This window comes from Borostomias antarcticus, assembly GCF_949987555.1.
Source record: "Borostomias antarcticus genome assembly, chromosome: 2".
Taxonomy (NCBI): Eukaryota; Metazoa; Chordata; class Actinopteri; order Stomiiformes; family Stomiidae; genus Borostomias; species Borostomias antarcticus.
Genome location: NC_140235.1, coordinates 12,706,341 through 12,725,031, shown reverse-complemented (window position 1 = coordinate 12,725,031; position 18,691 = coordinate 12,706,341). Strand labels below are relative to the sequence as shown.

The 18,691-nt window shown below is 44.3% G+C and overlaps 1 protein-coding gene across 1 annotated transcript; it reads left to right on the top strand.

Moving 5' to 3' along the window:
* Positions 1–5,916: 5,916 nt before the first annotated feature.
* On the top strand, positions 5,917–17,967 carry LOC311327455 (calpain-2 catalytic subunit-like; the record flags this gene model as incomplete). The annotated part of the gene is made up of 21 exons (XM_084460492.1): positions 5,917–6,153; positions 7,872–7,941; positions 8,437–8,555; positions 8,747–8,880; positions 9,017–9,185; positions 9,331–9,414; positions 9,672–9,757; positions 13,492–13,566; positions 13,714–13,874; positions 14,240–14,409; positions 14,523–14,534; positions 14,682–14,893; positions 15,829–15,865; positions 16,041–16,106; positions 16,204–16,261; positions 16,361–16,425; positions 16,543–16,611; positions 16,699–16,777; positions 17,361–17,477; positions 17,589–17,647; positions 17,944–17,967. The coding sequence occupies 21 exons, from the start codon at positions 5,917–5,919 to the stop codon at positions 17,965–17,967; spliced, it is 2,103 nt and encodes a 700-aa protein (XP_084316618.1).
* Between the last annotated feature and the right edge of the window lie 724 nt (positions 17,968–18,691).

The following is an 18,691-nucleotide window of genomic DNA, read 5'->3' as shown; positions in this document are numbered from 1 at the left end:
AGGAACTTTTTTGGCGGGTGGGGGGGGGGTTATTTATTTGATTGCAAACATTTTATTCAGAGTACTGACATGAAGCTTCGCTGTATAGTGTGTATGAAAGTGTACTTTATGAAATTAAAACATCAAAACTAAAAAGAGATCCAAATGATCAAAGTTATTGTTATAGTCTACACTGTCCCATCTAGGTGAAATTCTGCTCAACGGAATCACACAGGCCTTCCTCAGCAGGACACTCAGAACTCTGAGTGAACAAACAGCAATTTTCCATATATGGTTGGCAGAAGGTCAACCACCACACCCACCCAATCACCATACTGCGTGAACCCACGACATGACATCAAATGTTTGCATCAAATGAGAATGCATCACTCCATTCTAGCACATGGCCTTGAAGAAGTCACCCTTGTCCCTGTGAGTGAAAGATCCCTGCATACATCCTTGTTCTGCAGGTACAGCCCGAGCCAGCAGGCCCTTATTCTGGGTCAGAGAGGCAATGGCTGCCAGGAACCGGCAGTCACCTGAAACAAACTAGGATTCACATTTTTATCATATTTCTCTGTCAATAACACAGTCCCAAGGGATGCCATTAATAGAGGAGCAGCTTACTGTATTTCAGTTACCTCTTCCTCAAGTCCCCAATTCAGTAGACTTACCCACACCTCCATGGCATAAAATGTAATGTCCATTCTTGTAGCTCCATTGACTGACTGAGGGCCAGAGACCAGTTTCTACCAGGGACCAAAACATTATGACTGTTTCAGTAGTGAAATCCCGACTCATTCAGGTGCATCCCGAAACACTATTGAGCTCATGCACGGGCTCACTGTCAGTTAACATGGAGCACGCTTATACACAGGCTGTTTCAAAAAAACGTGTTTGGTTCTGTCAGGTCCCAGAAAGAGGATGGAAGCCCAGGGATTCTGGGTGGCTGGGAATGTAGAAATCTCACACAGTTCTGCACTGCTCAGGCACTGCTTTTTTAACACGGTGAAGTCCTGGTCAAGGTAGAATCAGAATCAGATTTATTTTGGCCAGGTTAATTTTCATAGAAGGAATTTGCTTTGGATTATCAGTGCATAATAATAAATAGACAATAAGTAAACAAGGTGCAAGGACAAGGCTGGACAGTGCAACATACAATAGTGAGGAGGCAAATAAAATATGACCCTATAGTACAGTATATGGCACAATCCTAGTTTACAGGATTGACATTCGTACCGGTGCCAGCTGCCCACTGCCTCTCCCTCACCAGTCTAGATGCCATCCCGGTCATTGTGGTGGATGTTGGTGCTCCTCTTTATGGTACCTGTGTTCTCCTCAGTGAAACAGCTGCTGTTTCATTTCTCATCCTTCCTCTCCTCCTTTTAAACTCTCCTCTCTCAGGTGTGGTCTGGCAGCATCCCAGTGAAGGCTTTGTTCTGATGTGTTAACATCTTTGACTGAACCATTTACTTAAAATTATAAAATTACAGTATTGTGAAATATGAAAATGAAGGAATGAATTGTGAATAAAATTCTGAATTCTTAATTTAAAAAATCTAACCAATTTTAGGATGTATAATTATTTGAATAAATGATTTAAGGAAATGTGCAGTATATCGAAGAATGTCATATACTACATTTACAATACATATACACTACATTTCTGAAGCTGAAGAGTCACAGTTATGAGGCCTATCTTCAGGGCCCAGTATTTCAAAACATTCAGTCTGGATCAGAATGATCAGGATAGGATTAAATCTCAAAATTGGGTATTTTAAACCAGGATATGTGATCCCGATCCTCCTAAATTGGGATAGGGATTTGGTAATCCAATCCTACCCAGAATACTGACCAAATGTTGTTCTTGGGTATTTCAAAATTCTAATTGGAGATAAGGATAGTTTTGATGCTAAAAATCAGGATGATCCTGATCCCACTGGAAGGGTGGATCAAGCATGGATTCAAGGTGGATGTAGAGACTTGTAGGACACAAAGCACACATTCTTTTATTCAATTATTGCATATTAAAGTAGCCTAACGCAGACCATGCCAAAACAATATCCATTCTAAATTAAATAATTAACCAATACAATATTTTTAACTTAAAATAGGTAGGTGCAAGTACAAGAATGTCACACATCTTCAGTGAAGCTGAGACTTAACTGATGTTAGGGATTTCTGCCTTGGTTCTTTTGCGCTTTTGGAGGTTATGGCAAAGACAGCCCACAATTTTCGCAAAAAAACAACACACTCGATACATTTGTCCACATTTTCGACCAAAAATTAAGTTAAGGACTTTTGCCCTTGTAGGGTACTGTAGAATAGTAAGACCAGACAGATGGTTATGACCAGCCCCAAATTATGCAATTCTGGCCTATGTATTGTGTACTAATGCAGCTAAATAAATATGAATAATATGCTGATTTACACTTCCCAACATTTTCACATGTCTGTGTCAATTAAGTGTTGTACAGTATTACTTTGACCAACCGGGGCCTATCCAAAGACTGCAAATCTAGATTCTGTAATCCTGATCTTGTAGTATCTGGATCAGAATTATCCTATCCGGAAATTCTTTGAAAAACCAGGACAAAACCTACAAGATCAATTTGATCTGGGATAGCTATTAAAAAAGGGATTACAAAATCTGGATCATCCTGATCCAAATGAAATGTTTTGAAATACTGGGCCCTGGTAAGGCAAGATCATGGAGGCAATATCCTCTTCTCAGAGTTTAGCATCTGATACTGATGCTGACCAGCAGGGGTCAGTGTCTAACAAAAAAAACTGCCCTCCATGAACAAGACTTTGAATAGACTGGTTCTTTGTTGTTGTTGGTAGGATATAACTCCCCCACAGCATCAGGGGAAGCCGAATCTCAGTACAGTAAACACTCAAACACATGAATTATGTCGGCCTTGTAATAAACATCATCTTAGGCCAGTCTGAAATAAACAGAAAATGATCGAACCCTCAAGAGACAAGAGCAGCAGAGCCACATGCCACTGGGTGGGTGTGTGCTCTGCTTTGAAGATCAGTGGCGTGGTCTGGGGGAGAACAGTTAGGATGATTCTGAGGGCCTGTGACTGACAGGGTTGAAGATCAGTGGCGTGGTATGGGGGAGAAATGTTAGGATGGTTCTAAGGGCCTGTGACTGACAGGGGCCCTAAAAAATATTAGTACACTTTTTCCAAAATCATCATCATTAATAGAAGTTATTGAGTAAAGCCCTTCATTCATGGAGGAGGTGAGGATGGACTCAATGATGGAGGTGTAGAAGAGTATCATCATTGTCTTTGGCAGGTTGGATTTCCTCACCTGCCTCAGGAAGTACATCCTCTGCTGTTCCTTCTTGGTGAGGGAACAAATGTTTAGCTCCCACTTGAGGTCCCAGGAGATGATGATGCCTACTGTAGGAAGGAGTAGACGCAGTCCAGTGTCGACCAGGGAGTCATTCAGGGTGATGGGGGTGGCTCTTCCTGAAGTCTACAACTATCTCTACCGTCTTAAGCTCCAGGTTGTTTTAGCCGCACCAGGACAGCAGCCGGTCAATCTCCCACCTGTAGGCAGACTCGTCACCCTCAGAGATGAGGTCCGATGAGGGTGGTGTCGTCCACAAACTTCAGGAGCTTGACAGACTGGTGGCTGGAGGTGTAGTGGTTCGTGTACAGGGAGAAGAGTAGAGGGGAAAGAACACAGCCTTTATGACCCTGTTGCAGTAGTTTATTGGGGCTCCAACCACCAGGACTCAGCAGCAGCCGCAAGGGTGGCAGTAATGTCCTCTCCACCAGCCCTTCCCAGACCTGGTGCTTCATTGCCTTTTACTAGGCTTTTAGACACAGATGTAGCGGTTAATAGGTCCACTTTGCGACACTCCTCCAACAACTAGGGAGACTGAGAAAATGAGTCCCTGACAACATAAAATCTTTTGAAAAGTTTACAGTACTTAATGTGTGTTAGAAGAATATTCAACTGGGGAACATAGGACCCTGGGAACATAGATACTTTGAGATTGTTATAAATAAAATGAATTATTCGGATAATCGCTCCCTCGTTCCCTCACTCCCTATTCCCTATATAGGGTTCACCATGTAGTGAACTACCTAGGGAACGGAGAAAATGTAGGGTACATGCACTGTTCCCTGCAAATCAAGGTGAATTGTGGGTAATAAATAGTGGACTATATAGGGAACGAAAATTCTGTGGAGAATTCGGACACTACAAACAAAATGGCTGACGCCCTATATAGTGCACTATATAGTGAATAGGGAGCGATTCCGAACACAGCTATTGTCTTCATGGGCCTTTTTCCCAGCAGCCATTTTGACATGACATAGCAGGGTAACACAGGTGTAATTGATAAATTATTTAAGGTCTCTTTAATCTTCTATTTAGCATGTTGCAGCCATTCCAGTGAGCCAGCATGCACAATATCAGGGCCTTAGCCCACTGAAATCCTAAATGGAGCAGGCCATAATTAATGTTAATAATTACACCTGTGTTTACCCTGAAATGGCATGTCAAAATGGCTGCTGGGAAAAGGGTCTATTGTCTTGCACCATCCATGTGTAAACCAAATAAGGGTGGCTCAGTGCCTTTGAGTACATATCCGTGTTTATCATAGATAAAATGTACTCTGGGTGCTGTGTAGACTGCGTGACAGTGACTTCAGAAGAGATTTGCTAACCAGTAGACTAATGGGTCCTTTGAAGGCTCCAAAGCTCATAGCCTCAGGACATCTCTAAGCTGTTGTCTCTGCCTCCGAACCGAGGTGTATCCTTGCCTCACTACCGTTCCTTCACCACCCTTTATTTTTACACAATTTCTGTGTACAGTATCAAATAAAATACAACTTTATGTATATAGCCTACTGTACTGTAGCATACACAGAGGCAACACAATGTGCTTCACAGAAAAGGGGAAATAAAATGCTTCTTTTTTTTTTTACTGTACTGTATATACTAACCCTGACACTCATTTTCCAGAGGGAAGCAAGAAAGAGTACACATATTTGAGCCAATATGGGAGAGCTGTAAAACAAAAAACTTCACTGACCTCTCTCAACAAGAGGGCCTTGAAAATAGCATCCATCTACTGTACATCGGGGGGAGTTAGAGTAGCCAGGAGGTAGAGTCGGAAGCTTCCTGGCTCGACTTCAGCTCCTCCTGGCAGCATGTTGAAGTGTCCTTGGGAAAGATACTGAACCCCAAATTGCTCCCAATAGAGTAAGCCAGCACCTTGCACGGCAGCTGCTGTCATTGGTGTGTGAATGTGTGCGTGTGCGTGTGTGAATGAATGAGTGAATGAGATAAGACATTGTAATGCGCTTTGGATAAAAAGCACTACAGTATATAAGTGCACCTCATTTACCATCTCTCTATCAGTAAACAGCCTGCCTTAGTCCCTGACTAGAGTTGGTGTCTGTTTCATGTGGTGTGCGTGACCTGGGGGAGGGTAGGTAGAGAGAGGAACTCAATCCCAGAGAAAAGCATTCCTTTTCATCACCGATTTTAAAGGGGGAACATAGCTCAGGTGACTCTCTCTCTACGCCCCCCCCCCCCACACACACACAAACACACACATTCTGTGAGACAATGAGTGGGAAGCTCAGGTTGCCTTAGGTGTGGCCACTATTTGCCTGCAGGTTAGAGGCAGTTGGGAGTTGGCTGAGGGTTGCTGTTGTCTGATATTTGTTTGCACCATCTATCCCTCAGAGGCTCCTCCCGGTCTGTGGTCTTCCCTTCCTCTCACCCTATTCAGCTATAAAGACGAGAGACAGGGAATTGGCAGAGGATAAACACTTTGTCTGTGTAAGATAGAGACTAGTCCACAGAACACTAAGCCTCAGCACACAGCTAGAAAGTTCCAGGGACTACATCACCCACCGGACCAACCTCAGTCTCCCCGCACATCCACTGTTCCCAGACAGACAGGATGACATCTATGGCGGACCGGCTTGCCCAAGAGAGGGAGAGGGCCAGTGGGATTGGCACCAACCAGCAGGCAGTGAAGTTCTCCCAGCAGGACTACCAGGATCTGCGGCAGAGATGCCTGGAGAGGGGCACTCTGTTCCAGGACGACTGTTTCCCAGCGGAGAAGAGGTCGCTGGGGTACGAAGAGCTGGGGCCATACTCACACAAAACTAGGGGCGTGGAGTGGAAGAGACCAATGGTAAGAGCATGCTTAGCTTAGTACTGCACACTAAATAACTAATCTATGCTAATCTGTATACTGTGGATATGACTGGTTAATTGACTGGTTTCAAAGACCGGGAACTGACATTATGCACATCCAAATACAGTAGGACCCCACTTATCCGAACCCAACGGGACCGAAGGTCGTTCGTATCTCTGAAATGTCCGGATGACTGAAACTTATGTTAAAATGCACCAAATTCAATAAGTGGTATACTTGTTTCATATAGACTCGTAATAGACCAATAAATACCCTTAATTACATTTGAAAATGCATCAAAATTGCAATCAAATAGCCAACTAAACTCATATAGCCTAGCCTATAATAGACCTACAGTAGCCTATAATAAAATAACCGAATTTCCACTTGAGTGCGTGCTTTGATCAAATACAGTAGCCTAGGCCTACTTTATTCTCAAATGAGGCGTAGCCTACGCTGCATCGATAGGATATTGTATTCGCAGAACAAAATGGTATAGCCTAAAAACAACCCAACATTAGAACAATAAGAGCAAATGATAATCAATAAATAAATAAATGAAATGACAGACGATGTCGTGTCTCTAAGTCAACCGATGTAGGCTAACGTGGGCTGTAGGCTATTATTTAACAAATACAGTAGCCTAGGTCTAGTAGGCTAATCTACATGCCCACAACACGTCTGTGTTCCTGAAGTCCATTAACTGGGAACGAAAAATGACTCGATGCTGCTTCAGGTTGCTGACGCGCTTTCTGGCTACCAAGGAATGCAGCTCTCGCGCAGCAGACTCGTTTGCGTTTTGCGCTCGGCATTAGAGTAACAAAGAAATGAAACTTGACAGTAGGCTACAGCCTACAGGCAACATGTAGGTCTACATACAGTTCTGTTTTTTTTTCACAGTAGGATACAGTACTGTAATGAAAATCCCACCAGTAACCAGATAGCAGGCAAAAAAACAAAACGTTTTTTGAGCCTGTCCGGTAGACCGGGAGGTTCGGATCTCTGAAGTTCGGATGAGTGGGGTCCTACTGTAGGCCTATATCTGAAAGTTTCAGAGAACATGTTGTTGAATATTGTTTAATAATATCAAATATAGCACTGAAGTAGTGAACTGATTGAAACTTGGATGATAAAACACAAGAGCCTACAAGGGAAGACTATTCACCATAATGATGTCATGAGAATATTGACACTACTGCTGCAGCACACTATTCTTGTGGTGAGCTTAATGGTTGACTGACCTTATCTTGATGAGCTGTTTAACAATTGAAACAGACTCTACCTTTGACTCAGCAGAGAGAACTACAGTATACTTTATAGTGTGGATCTTTCTTATCAGTAAAGAATAATACGTGAGACAAAATGTATGTCATCATGGATCCTATCTCCTCCCATCCCAGTGTCATAATAAAGACGGGTGGATGTTGGGCTGAAAGACTGACCCCTCACTGAGTAGGGCTCTGGTCCTGGGTGTGTGAGGAGCAGGCTGTCCTGTCGTAAGGCTGCAGGTGGGGTTTGGGGTAGAGAAGATTCTTTCACGTACAGAGGAGCCATGGAGCGCAGAGGCGGCGAGATTGCGATGATAGTGATGTTTCTCATCATCATAATCAGTGTGCTACAGTACTTTGTCTCTCAGTGCTCACTTGAATTAGTAAACAGTAACTACTTGGATTTTTCTGTAATGATCTGTATTTATTTCTCTATGACTGGTTTAGGAATTATGCGCCAACCCCAAGTTCATCGACGGCGGAGCCACAAGGACGGACATCTGTCAAGGCGCTCTGGGTAGGTACAGTAAAAGAGAAGAACCAGGCCACTATCAGACAGCCCACTATGATGTTTATCACCGTACTGAGCACAGCAGAACGGGAAACCAGCACGCGTGGAGACAGACACAAAGGTGGAATTTACCTTTCCTCATCCCATGATCCTCTCCCCCACCCAACCCCATTATTGGGCTTTAAGTTGGAACATAGCTTGTGTTGCAACAACGAGATAATGGGTTTTGTGCGGTGTGTTGAGTAACACACTTTGAGTATTTCTTTACTATACTAACCCATAATACTACTATACCCAGAGGATCAGAATATCAAGTGTACTGTATATAACATAACCACATGCAATGCAAATGTCAATACATCTCACCTCCCATTTGTAAATTGAGTATTGGAGTTTATCTGTATTGAGCATAATCTTGGAGTCGGCAGCAACATGTCACTGTGACTGTACACCATACATTACATTTGACAAATAAAGGAATTTTGTCTGTCTGTATGTCAGGTGACTGCTGGCTCCTCGCAGCCATAGCCTCCCTGACTCTGGACCAGAGGATCCTGGCTCGCGTGGTCCCTCCAGGACAAAGCTTTGACGATAACTATGCTGGGATCTTTCACTTCCAGGTCAGGCGATGGTTCTCGTTAGCCTTGTGAGACCATCCTGTTCAAGCGAGCTCACACTCTGATTCTCAGTGAAGAGGATGGTCCCACGAGGCTAGGTTTTCATGAACTTAATCCCTAAACTCAAACTCACCAATGAATATCCACGTAGAGCTTTCCTTATATGTAGCCTACTGTATTTCTCCTGTCCTCAGTTCTGGCAGTTTGGTGAGTGGGTGGACGTGGTGGTTGACGACCGTCTGCCCACCAGAGATGGAGAGCTGCTGTTTGTCCACTCCGCCGAGGGCTCCGAGTTCTGGAGCGCCCTGCTGGAGAAGGCCTACGCTAAGTAAGGGAGATTTATCATATCTGGGTGGACTGAACATGGCACAGGAGAATTAAATTACTCTCTGACCAAAAGAAGTAGTTTCACATTTCCATTATGATCCATGATATCCATTGTCATGACTGTGTGCCTCTCCCAGGGTGAATGGCTGCTATGAGGCTCTGTCTGGTGGGACCACTACCGAGGGCTTTGAGGACTTCACCGGTGGAATCTCAGAGATATACGATCTGAACAAAGCTCCGCCGCATCTCTTCAAAATCATAAAGAAGGCTCTGGGCCTGGGGTCCCTACTGGGCTGCTCCATCGATGTACGTTTGATGGCATCTTAGGTGTCAATGAACAAATATCCATCTATATAGTCCAAATTGATCTAAATAATAATAAGATTTATAATTGAGTCTACTGAACAGTTGATGAAAGTGAATTTGACAGGTGTAATTTGTTTGTTTTCAGATCACCAGTTCCTACGAGACCGAGGCAGTTACAGCTCTTAAACTGGTGAAGGGGCATGCCTACTCTGTCACAGGAGCACAAGAGGTCAGTGTCCGTAGGTCTAGGGTGTGGCTAGCTGTGTGTGTATAGGACCGTAGCCAGGGGCGGACTGGGGAAATAATTCAGGTCGGGCAATGTAGCCCCAGTCGGCCCACTGAACGGGCTTTGAGCGAGGAGGGGGGGACACGCTGGCCCACACCGGCCCACTTGGGGACCAGCCCATCGGGATTCGTCCCGAACGTTCCGATGGCCAGTCCGCCATTGACCGTAGCCATGCGCTCACACACTGCTCTCTCAACCAGGTTCATCTCCACGGAAGACCCGTTCAACTGGTCCGCATCCGGAATCCCTGGGGTCAGGTGGAGTGGACCGGGCCCTGGAGTGATGGGTGAGGGAGAGAACCCTGTCTGACTTCTTTAAAATGCTGGAGTATAGATAGATATGAGATAGATATGAACTTTAGTAATCCCCATAACAGGACATTTGGTGTTTCAGCAGTGGGAAATGACAGCAAAGGTTGGAAATACAGGATATACACAGGAATTAATAAACATAAAAAAGAACAAGGAATATATACATCCATACATACAGCATGTGTAAAATATAGAATTCATACACGCACACACATACAATACTGTATAGATATGTAGGCTATAGTAGCCTACATGTAATACTCATATACCATGGCCACTTGCCAAAGACAAAAAAGTATGTGCCATTTACTCACATTTTCTACATTAAAATATAAAGAAATATGTTATTTATGCTTTGCTCACTGCATGAGTTTCATTATAGTCCCTATGCGCTAAATCACGTTGCTATGGAATTACAAATGGTAAATCATATTCGGAGGAACAGCGATGACATCCCATAGTTAAAATGGGTTTTGAGCATGGATGTATGGTTTTGAGCCGTTACCTTTTCTTTCAGCAATGTCTCCCATCCCTGGATACTAGCAACCCAAACAATGAGCCTAGCAACCCAAACTAATCCCATAGCCTACTGAGCTAGCCATGAGCGAAGTGTACGGTTACTGCATATTATTTGCTGTGCAACATATCAATCTTCCAGTTGTCAGATCTATATTTGCCAACAAATTGTCTATTATAGCCAGATACCTCATTGTCCCCAAATCCCAAACTTTTTTTCAGGTTGTGGTATATCCCTGTCAGTTGTAGCTACACGCAAGCCCGATTTAATGCACGGGCTTACCGGGGCTTCAGCCCCGGGGCCCAACGGCGTAAAGTGGGCCCTTTCCACTGCACAGCCCGCTACGGGCGTCCTGCGTTCCTTGGAGCGGACTCGAAGTGGCTCAAGTTCAAAGCTCCGCTAATATAAGCGCGATTCGATTGCCGATTTGATTGGCTCTGTGACTGGAGTATTTACATACCGTGATTTGATTAGCTGGTGATTTGACTGGCTGCTTGAGTGAAGTTTTGTGAGCGACTTCGACTTGAGAGACAACATAATATAGCCAAAGATGTCAATGGAAACTCAAAGAAAAGTGAAAGTGGGTCGACTAAACGTAAAAAAACAAAGAGATAAATTAGAAAGGGTAACACATTTACTGACAAAAATCCCAAAGTTAACGGGGTATTTCAAAGTAGCTGCAAGTGCTGGGCCTGAGGACGAAGACCCTGCGTCAACATTGGCCGATGAGTCGCCGGCAGTTAGAGCTGAGGAGACGGGCAACCTCTGCCACAAGCAAACTAGGCCTTTTGCACACCAGATATTTTGAGCTTGTAAACGAGAATGACAAGTTTAATTAATAAGGTTGATTAACGTTCTACTCCATTGTAACAGGGCCGTAATCAAAGCTATTAATTACACCGATGTAGGCTACGCCTACGATGGGTGCCCTGTCAAAGTAGCTAGCTACCCGCCTGGCTGCTCAGGGCTTGTGTTGGTGAGGGAGGGGGGTTAAAGGGAGCGTGCCTGCGTCATTAGTTCAGAGTGATGTTGGCGCTAGAGTGTGGATGTTGAGTTGCTGGACCGGAGTGTGTGCGCCTGGCTTAAGAGTAGAATTGTAAATTTTGACTTATAAATATGAAACTTGGCTCAAATAATAAGCAAATTAATAATACAATATGCTGAGTTGCAGAGATTGTTACAATATAGTGAAATTGTGTGTGTGTGTTGGTAGCAGTGGCGGGGATGGTGTTGCTGGTGGTGGTGAGGGTACTGTTACTGGGGGGGGGGGGGGGGGGCTAGGAAAATGCTTAGCCCCGGGGCCCCTGGGTGCCTTAATGCGGGCCTGGCTACACGTACGAATTCATTGCGAGTTGAATTGCGAGGACGGGATGTAAAGTGATAAGGAACAAGATATTCGAATCCAGCAATTGCCTCTTCACATACATATCTGCATTTCGATGTCTGTTTTAGAAAATACTCGCCAAGAGAATAATGCGTGCGTAATCGCAACAGAATAGGCTGTGCTTCAGTCAAGAGCAAAACATGATGTTTCCATGCAAGCACACTCGGCTGAAGTGGACCAGACAGGCTCAGACTCCGCACACAGGGAACACTCCGAAACAGGCCAGGTCCAGCCTGGCTTATGTGCGTAGCTGGTTTGTTTCTGTTCAGGACTGGTAGGATGGAAGCTAGTCATGCCACTGAAATAGCTGTGAATTGAAATGACATGAAATAATGTCAAACATTTAAGATAGGCTGGCGAATTACTGTCGCCTCAACTTCCACCGGTGACCTACCACGACATTTCACTCAAATCGCCATCTTGTTTTCCGGAATAGCATCCTCTCGATCCTACTACATTTTTGGGGTAATTTCAGGAATATGTAGTACCTACTATATAACGTCTTTAGAAACGAAATAGCTTCCCCACTTGCTCCAGCACGCATGCGCACCGCGCGCAAACTGGCTATTCTCCGTTACGATACACTCGCGGCTCACATTCTCTACTCTACTATCGGCTTGTTGGTGCCTGGAATATTGTGTGCAATATGCCAGATTTTGAGGATATAGAAGATGACTTAGAATATGATGGACACCGATCGTAGCGTAGAGAATGTGAGGCGCGAGTGTAGCCTACAGACGTAACAGAGAATAGCCAGTTTGCGCGCTGTGCGCATGCGTGCTGGAGCAAGTGGGGAAGCTATTTCGTTTCTAAAGTTTCTAAAGATCATATTACAGAGGCACGTGAAAAACCACAACAAGCCCTCGCTCTATGTAAGCATGTCGAGGGTAGTGCCTAAGCGGAGGCAGGAAGTGAAATCAGAAAAAAATATGAATGATAGTGAGTGAACCAATGGAGGTATACCGAGTGAGAAAAAATATTTATTGATCCCGATTGAATTGTACCATGACCATCACATTTGTCAATTTTAAACATAAAGTTGACTAATCTCTGTTAACTGGCAAGTTTGCTAATATTATTAGCTAGCCGATTACACTCGTTTAATACTCACCAAAACCTTGTAAAGCCGATCTCGCATGCCAGCTCTTACAGACTCCTTTCGCATTCCTGCAGCTCTCAACATGGCCAGACTAGCCTCTTTTAATAATTTTAAACTTGTTCTAGAGTAACTACTTTACAGTATTACGACAATCTGCGCCTTTCTTGACTTGCACAATTATGTTTTAAATTGTCAAACATCATATGTGATGGTCATGGCACAATTTAAACGGGATCAAGAAATTATTTGTTTATCGCTATTGACTACCGTACATATTTTCCCATGGGACGGTTCTTCCTGCTTCCGCTTAGGCCCTCTATTACCCCTCCAGCCAATCAGAATCGAGTATTCACCCAGGCCATGGTATAAAATCGGGATAATACCGTTCTATTAATACATCCATGGATAATACTCTCCGAGCTGTGCTGATTTTGCGTCGTGCTTTAGATAACAGCACACCTCGTCGTGTATTATCCCTTACATATACATACAGTACATAGGCTACATGCACATCTCCACAACACTCACTAACATGCTCAGGCACTGTTATACAGTCTGATGGCCGCTGGTACAAAGGAATGCCTGAACCGCTCTGTTTTGAACCTGGGTGGGATAAGCATATACATACAATGTATACACAATACATATACATTATAGAAAACTCTACATAGTATCTACATACTACTTGAAATGAATGTCTTCCAATTAGATCAAGAGAATGGAGATATGTCCGTTCTGATGAGAAGCCACAGCTGGAGCACATTGCTGAGGATGGGGAATTTTGGTAAGACTTTTGGCCTGTAGCTTTAACCTTCACAAGTTGTAATCCAGGATGAACCAGGTGTCTTTGATATCTACTGTGTAATGCCTATTCTCTGCACATATCCTTGCTACTGTAAGTAGTAAAATTGCCGTCTGTCTCTCTCCTCAGGATGTCTTACTCAGATTTCGTGAGGCACTTCTCCAAACTGGAGATCTGTAACTTGACCCCTGATGCTCTGACCAGTGACGAGGTGGGCCACTGGAACTACTGTCAGTACAAGGGGATGTGGAGGGTGGGCTCCACCGCCGGGGGCAGCCGCAACAACCTAGGTATAGCCCCCCCGCCCAAGAATACATGTACAATATAAGAGTCACTAGGATGATCCAGCTAAGTGTGTGTAAGTGCTCCCATTGGGTTGATGCTACACAGGGTTCCAAGGTAGAAAAACTAATTCGGCCCTCTATGAGTGAATCTCCTGAACTCGGGTGTAAAATTAGGGGCTTTCGTGTTGCACATAGGCTACTGTACTTGAATGCACTTATTTCTGCACTTGTTTGCGCTACAGTATGTAGTACTTTGTCTGTTACTGTATAGTTGTAGGCCTATGTATTTTTTTATGTGGCAGCCTGTATGTTCAAGACAAATTTCCCTATAGGGACAAAAGAAAGTAATCTTGAATCCACTCTGGTTCCAGCCACATTCTGCTCCAACCCCCAGTTCCTGGTGCGTCTGGATGACGTTGACGACGACCCCCTGGAAGAGGAGGACGGCTGCACCTTCCTGGTGGGCCTGATGCAGAGCGACGGGCGGCAGAACCGCAGGCTGGGCCGGGACCTCAACACCATCGGCTTCACCATCTACGAGGTGCGACGACACTTCGTTCAAATATACAGTAGTTGTGTAGGCCTACGGTATGTGATGAATGCAGATATCAATGAGGTTGATGTTGTTAATCTTTGTTTCTGTGTTTTTTACAGGTTCCGGACGAGGTTTGTGTTCATGTCAATACTTTCATTCAAGCAGATGCTAAAAGCATCCTAAATGTCAATATGTTCACTAGTAAAACTGTAATTGATTGGTGATTGGTTCCTGATTAATAATACTTCTGAGGCATGTTGAATCCTCCTCTTCTTCAGTATAAAGGTCAGACTAATGTCCACCTGGGTCCGGAGGTCCTGTTGAGACAGAGGGCCGTGGCGATGAGCAGCACCTTCATCAACACTCGAGAGGTGTGCGACCGCTTCAGACTGCCTCCTGGACAGTACATCATCATCCCCTCCACCTTTCAACCTCACAAGAAAGGCAGCTTCATCTTGAGGGTGTTCTCTGAGAAACAAGCAGCCACTGCGTAAGGATTGACTTCAAACCATCCCTGCAACTTTTTTTTCTTCTTTACTTCAGTGTCCAACCGTTCACATGCCCTCCATGGATTCTGCTATAAAAGCATTTTCTCTCATCTAGCGTTAGGGCTAGCGGAGGAGGACCCAAAAGCAGACTCAAAAGGCTTGGAGTTGAAGCCCGGAGGCGTGTTTATTTAATACGGGCCAGGCAGGATCAGGTCGGAGAGGCAAGTGGGGGTCAGGCAGGGACGTGGTAGTCAGACAGGCGTGGGTCAGGCAGGAGCGTGGTAGTCAGACAGGCGTGGGTCAGGCAGGTTCGTGGTCCTCAGACTTTCGTGGGTCAGGCAGGAGCGTGGTAGTCAGACAGGCATGGGTCAGGCAGGTTAACTAGGATAAATGAAAAGAAAGAACGGTGAGACAGGCTTGAGTAAGGATTTAGCTGGAGTCGTGTTACCCACTGTGTTGGTCAACGATCTGGCGCAGACTGCTGTGTGGAGCGGCTTCTTAACCTTGTGCTGATTAGCTGCAGGTGTGGGACCGCTCGGTGGCAGATTCAGAAGAGGCGCAATCACCAGGATGCTGGTGCAGGTGCTGGTCGGGGGTGCGCTGTTGCTGATGGGCACGCAGTTCCCTCTGCGCCCTCCGGGAGGTGCTAGGGGTCTCATCTTCTGTGCCAAGGTCAGGCTCACACGCAGGGGCAGGGTCAGAGGCAGACACTGGTCCAGAGGCAGGTTCAGAGACAGAGTCAGGGGAAACGGACCGGCGAGGCAGGCGCGGTGGAGCCGTGACATCTAGTGGACAAAATGTCCTCTCCTGCCTCACTACTATGATTTCCAATACCATAATACCATACCGTACCACAATACCTTGCAAACCTTGATATAACCTGTTTTACTTAACACACCAACACCCCATTTCAAACGGTATCTCCTTGCTTTTACAGTCCGATGGAGGAGGACATTGATGCTGAAATTGAGGAGGTAATCAACTTGTTAGAGCTCTTCTGTGATTTCAGCAATTTAATCCAGAATGTCTTTCTGAGAAAACTTCAGATAATTTGGATTGGTTGCTTTAAATGTATAGTCTCACAAACAGTCACTAAATGTTTTATGGTTTCTCTATGGTACTTTTCACAATTCACAATTCATTCCACAGTCAGAGATATCAGAGAGTGACATGGATCCTCATTTCAAATATCTCTTTGGGCAGATTGCTGGGAATGTAAGTTCCCTTTAACATGCCTAATAAATGTCCTATAAAGAGCTATTTTTATTCAAAGAGTCAACCTGCTAAGCTTAATCAAATGTTTCTTTAACAGGATTCAGAAGTATCTGTCTTTGAGCTTGTACGAGTTCTGAACAAAATTGTCTTGCAGAGTAAGATGATTTCAGTATCTTTGTTAACAAATATGAAATTGAACCGCCTACCAGAATGAATGCCATGTAAGTAACTGTATGATTCTATGGTTTTTCCAGGGACTGATATCAAGACAGATGGTTTTAGCCTTGAGACAGGTCGTCACATTATCAGCCTGTTGGATGTATCCTTTCACATAGAGGACCTCCCTTCTTTCATTCTGTTACTATACTTACTGTACCTATTTGAGACTTATTTCCAGTATATGGGGCTACATTTCATAAACCTTGACAGTCTTCAGAAAAATGGAAGTTCCAAACTGGGCCTGTTAGAATTCCATGTGCTTTGGATGAAGATCCAGAAATATCTGGTATGAGTGCTAAAGGGACATGTGTCGATCTTGTATTGTGGCCTCGTGTGAAATTACTGTATGGCACTGTACTGTACATATCTGCAGGAGATCTTCAAGCGTCACGACTCAGACAATTCCGGCACCATGAGCTCGCATGAGATGAGAGAAGCTCTGTTGGAAGCAGGTAACAGACAGTAGGATTACATCTCACCACATGAAGAATCTATGGGTTCATTGAGTCATATGCTGAATTTGAATAGCCAACAACACCAAGGAAGGACAGTGTTAACAGGTGACTACTACACATGGATCTCAGTGTAGTCTGTAGATGTGATTCAAAAAAAGTTACACCCATCTTCCCATGTACTGTACTGTACAGTATGTTACAGGTGTGCACGCTGCCCCTCAGCTGTGGCTGCTACAGTAGGCCAATGTTTAGACAGGAACTGGATCAGCCGGTTAAAGGACTTCTCTCTCCTCTCTCACAGACATTATTTTATGCTTTACCATAAAATGAACATAGGCTACACATCACTCATGAGCAGGGCCAGATAAATCTGTTTCTATGTGTTTCTATAGCCTCTCACTCTATAATCATACATGGTCATATTCATGACAAATTCTTCTTCTTCTTGAGTTATTCAAAACATTTGGCAATCCTTAAACGTCTCTAGCAAATTAGCCTAATTGGGTGGCTCCTCAGGTTATTGAATCCTTCTGTACCTGAAGTCTGTTGGCTAAAGCGTCTTGGTGTTTGCTTTCCCAAGGCTTCCACATCAACAGTCCTGTGCTGCAGATCATAGTGTGCCGCTATGCCGACGCCCAGTACGCCATAGACTTTGACTGCTTTGTTGGATGTCTTATCCGACTGGAGATGCTCTTCAGTAAGTAGGCCTATCCTATCCCTCTAAAAACACCAGCATTCATTCTTGCAAAGAAGTGAGAGTTTGGGTGTTGTGTTTGGCTTGACATGATTCTGTTTTGAACTCAAACAGAGATGTTCAAAACCTTGGATACAGATAATTCCGGGAAGATTGAACTGGATATGTTGCAGGTGTGTATAGGTCTACTGTGAGTGTGTGTGTGTGTGTGTGTGTGTGTGTGTGTGTGTGTGTGTGTGTGTGTGTGTGTGTGTGTGTGTGTGTGTGTGTGTGTGTGTGTGTGTGTGTGTGTGTGCATGAGGGAAACCTCAGTGTTTTACGAGTATAAATAGAACATTTACATTTGAAATGAAATGTGTGTGTGTGTGTGTGTGCATGTGTGCCTATTTTATGGCTAAAAAAAAAGGTGTTTGTGTAGTCCCTCCCAGTTCATGGAATTCTATTTATGGAATTTTATTTTTCCTTACAGTGGTTGTGCCTGGCAATCAACTAGCATACAAGACCAATACTGATACAGCAGCCCTGCTACTCAAAAGATGACAAAATTTGGAAATTAAACTTTTAGAAAAGGCTGTCAACTGTATCATGAGAGATTATTCATTCATGTTTTATTTGCAGGACTCTTTAACAGAGTAGAAACAAATGAAACCAAATAATGCTTAAAATGTTGTGTTTTTATTGCCTATACTCATAGTCTAATAAACTCTGCTTACACAATAAAATATTTTAAAATACTTTCATGCACCTCCCTCTTTATTCTGGGGTCCACCTGTGTACATTCATGTAGTGTGCCACAAAAGCATTTAGATCACGACCACGCTGTGCTGCCTGCGTGACACGTTTAATGTGTATCACACTTGTGTTGTAGGCTATTCTGTAACAGAATGGCCTAAGCATTTGTATGTTATTGTTATCATAGCTTGTCGTTACCAGAGGGCTTCAGCAGGGGGCGTGTAGAGTTGTTGAGCTACTGTATTTAGGAGCACCTTGCGCGCTCTCTCATCAGTCGTTACAGTCGTTTGAGGAAAGCTGTGTCCGCACCGTGTCATCTTTCTTCTTTTAGTATTAACCCTTTTCCGGGCGTTTACACCTGCCTTTACTGTCCTTCTACACCGGCCGTAGCTGTAGGCTACCCAATTTAGCCACGACCGGATATCAGCTAGTTTAACTGGGTGGGGCCCCCAATTCACCTGCAGAAGGGTGGAGCCCGCCCGATC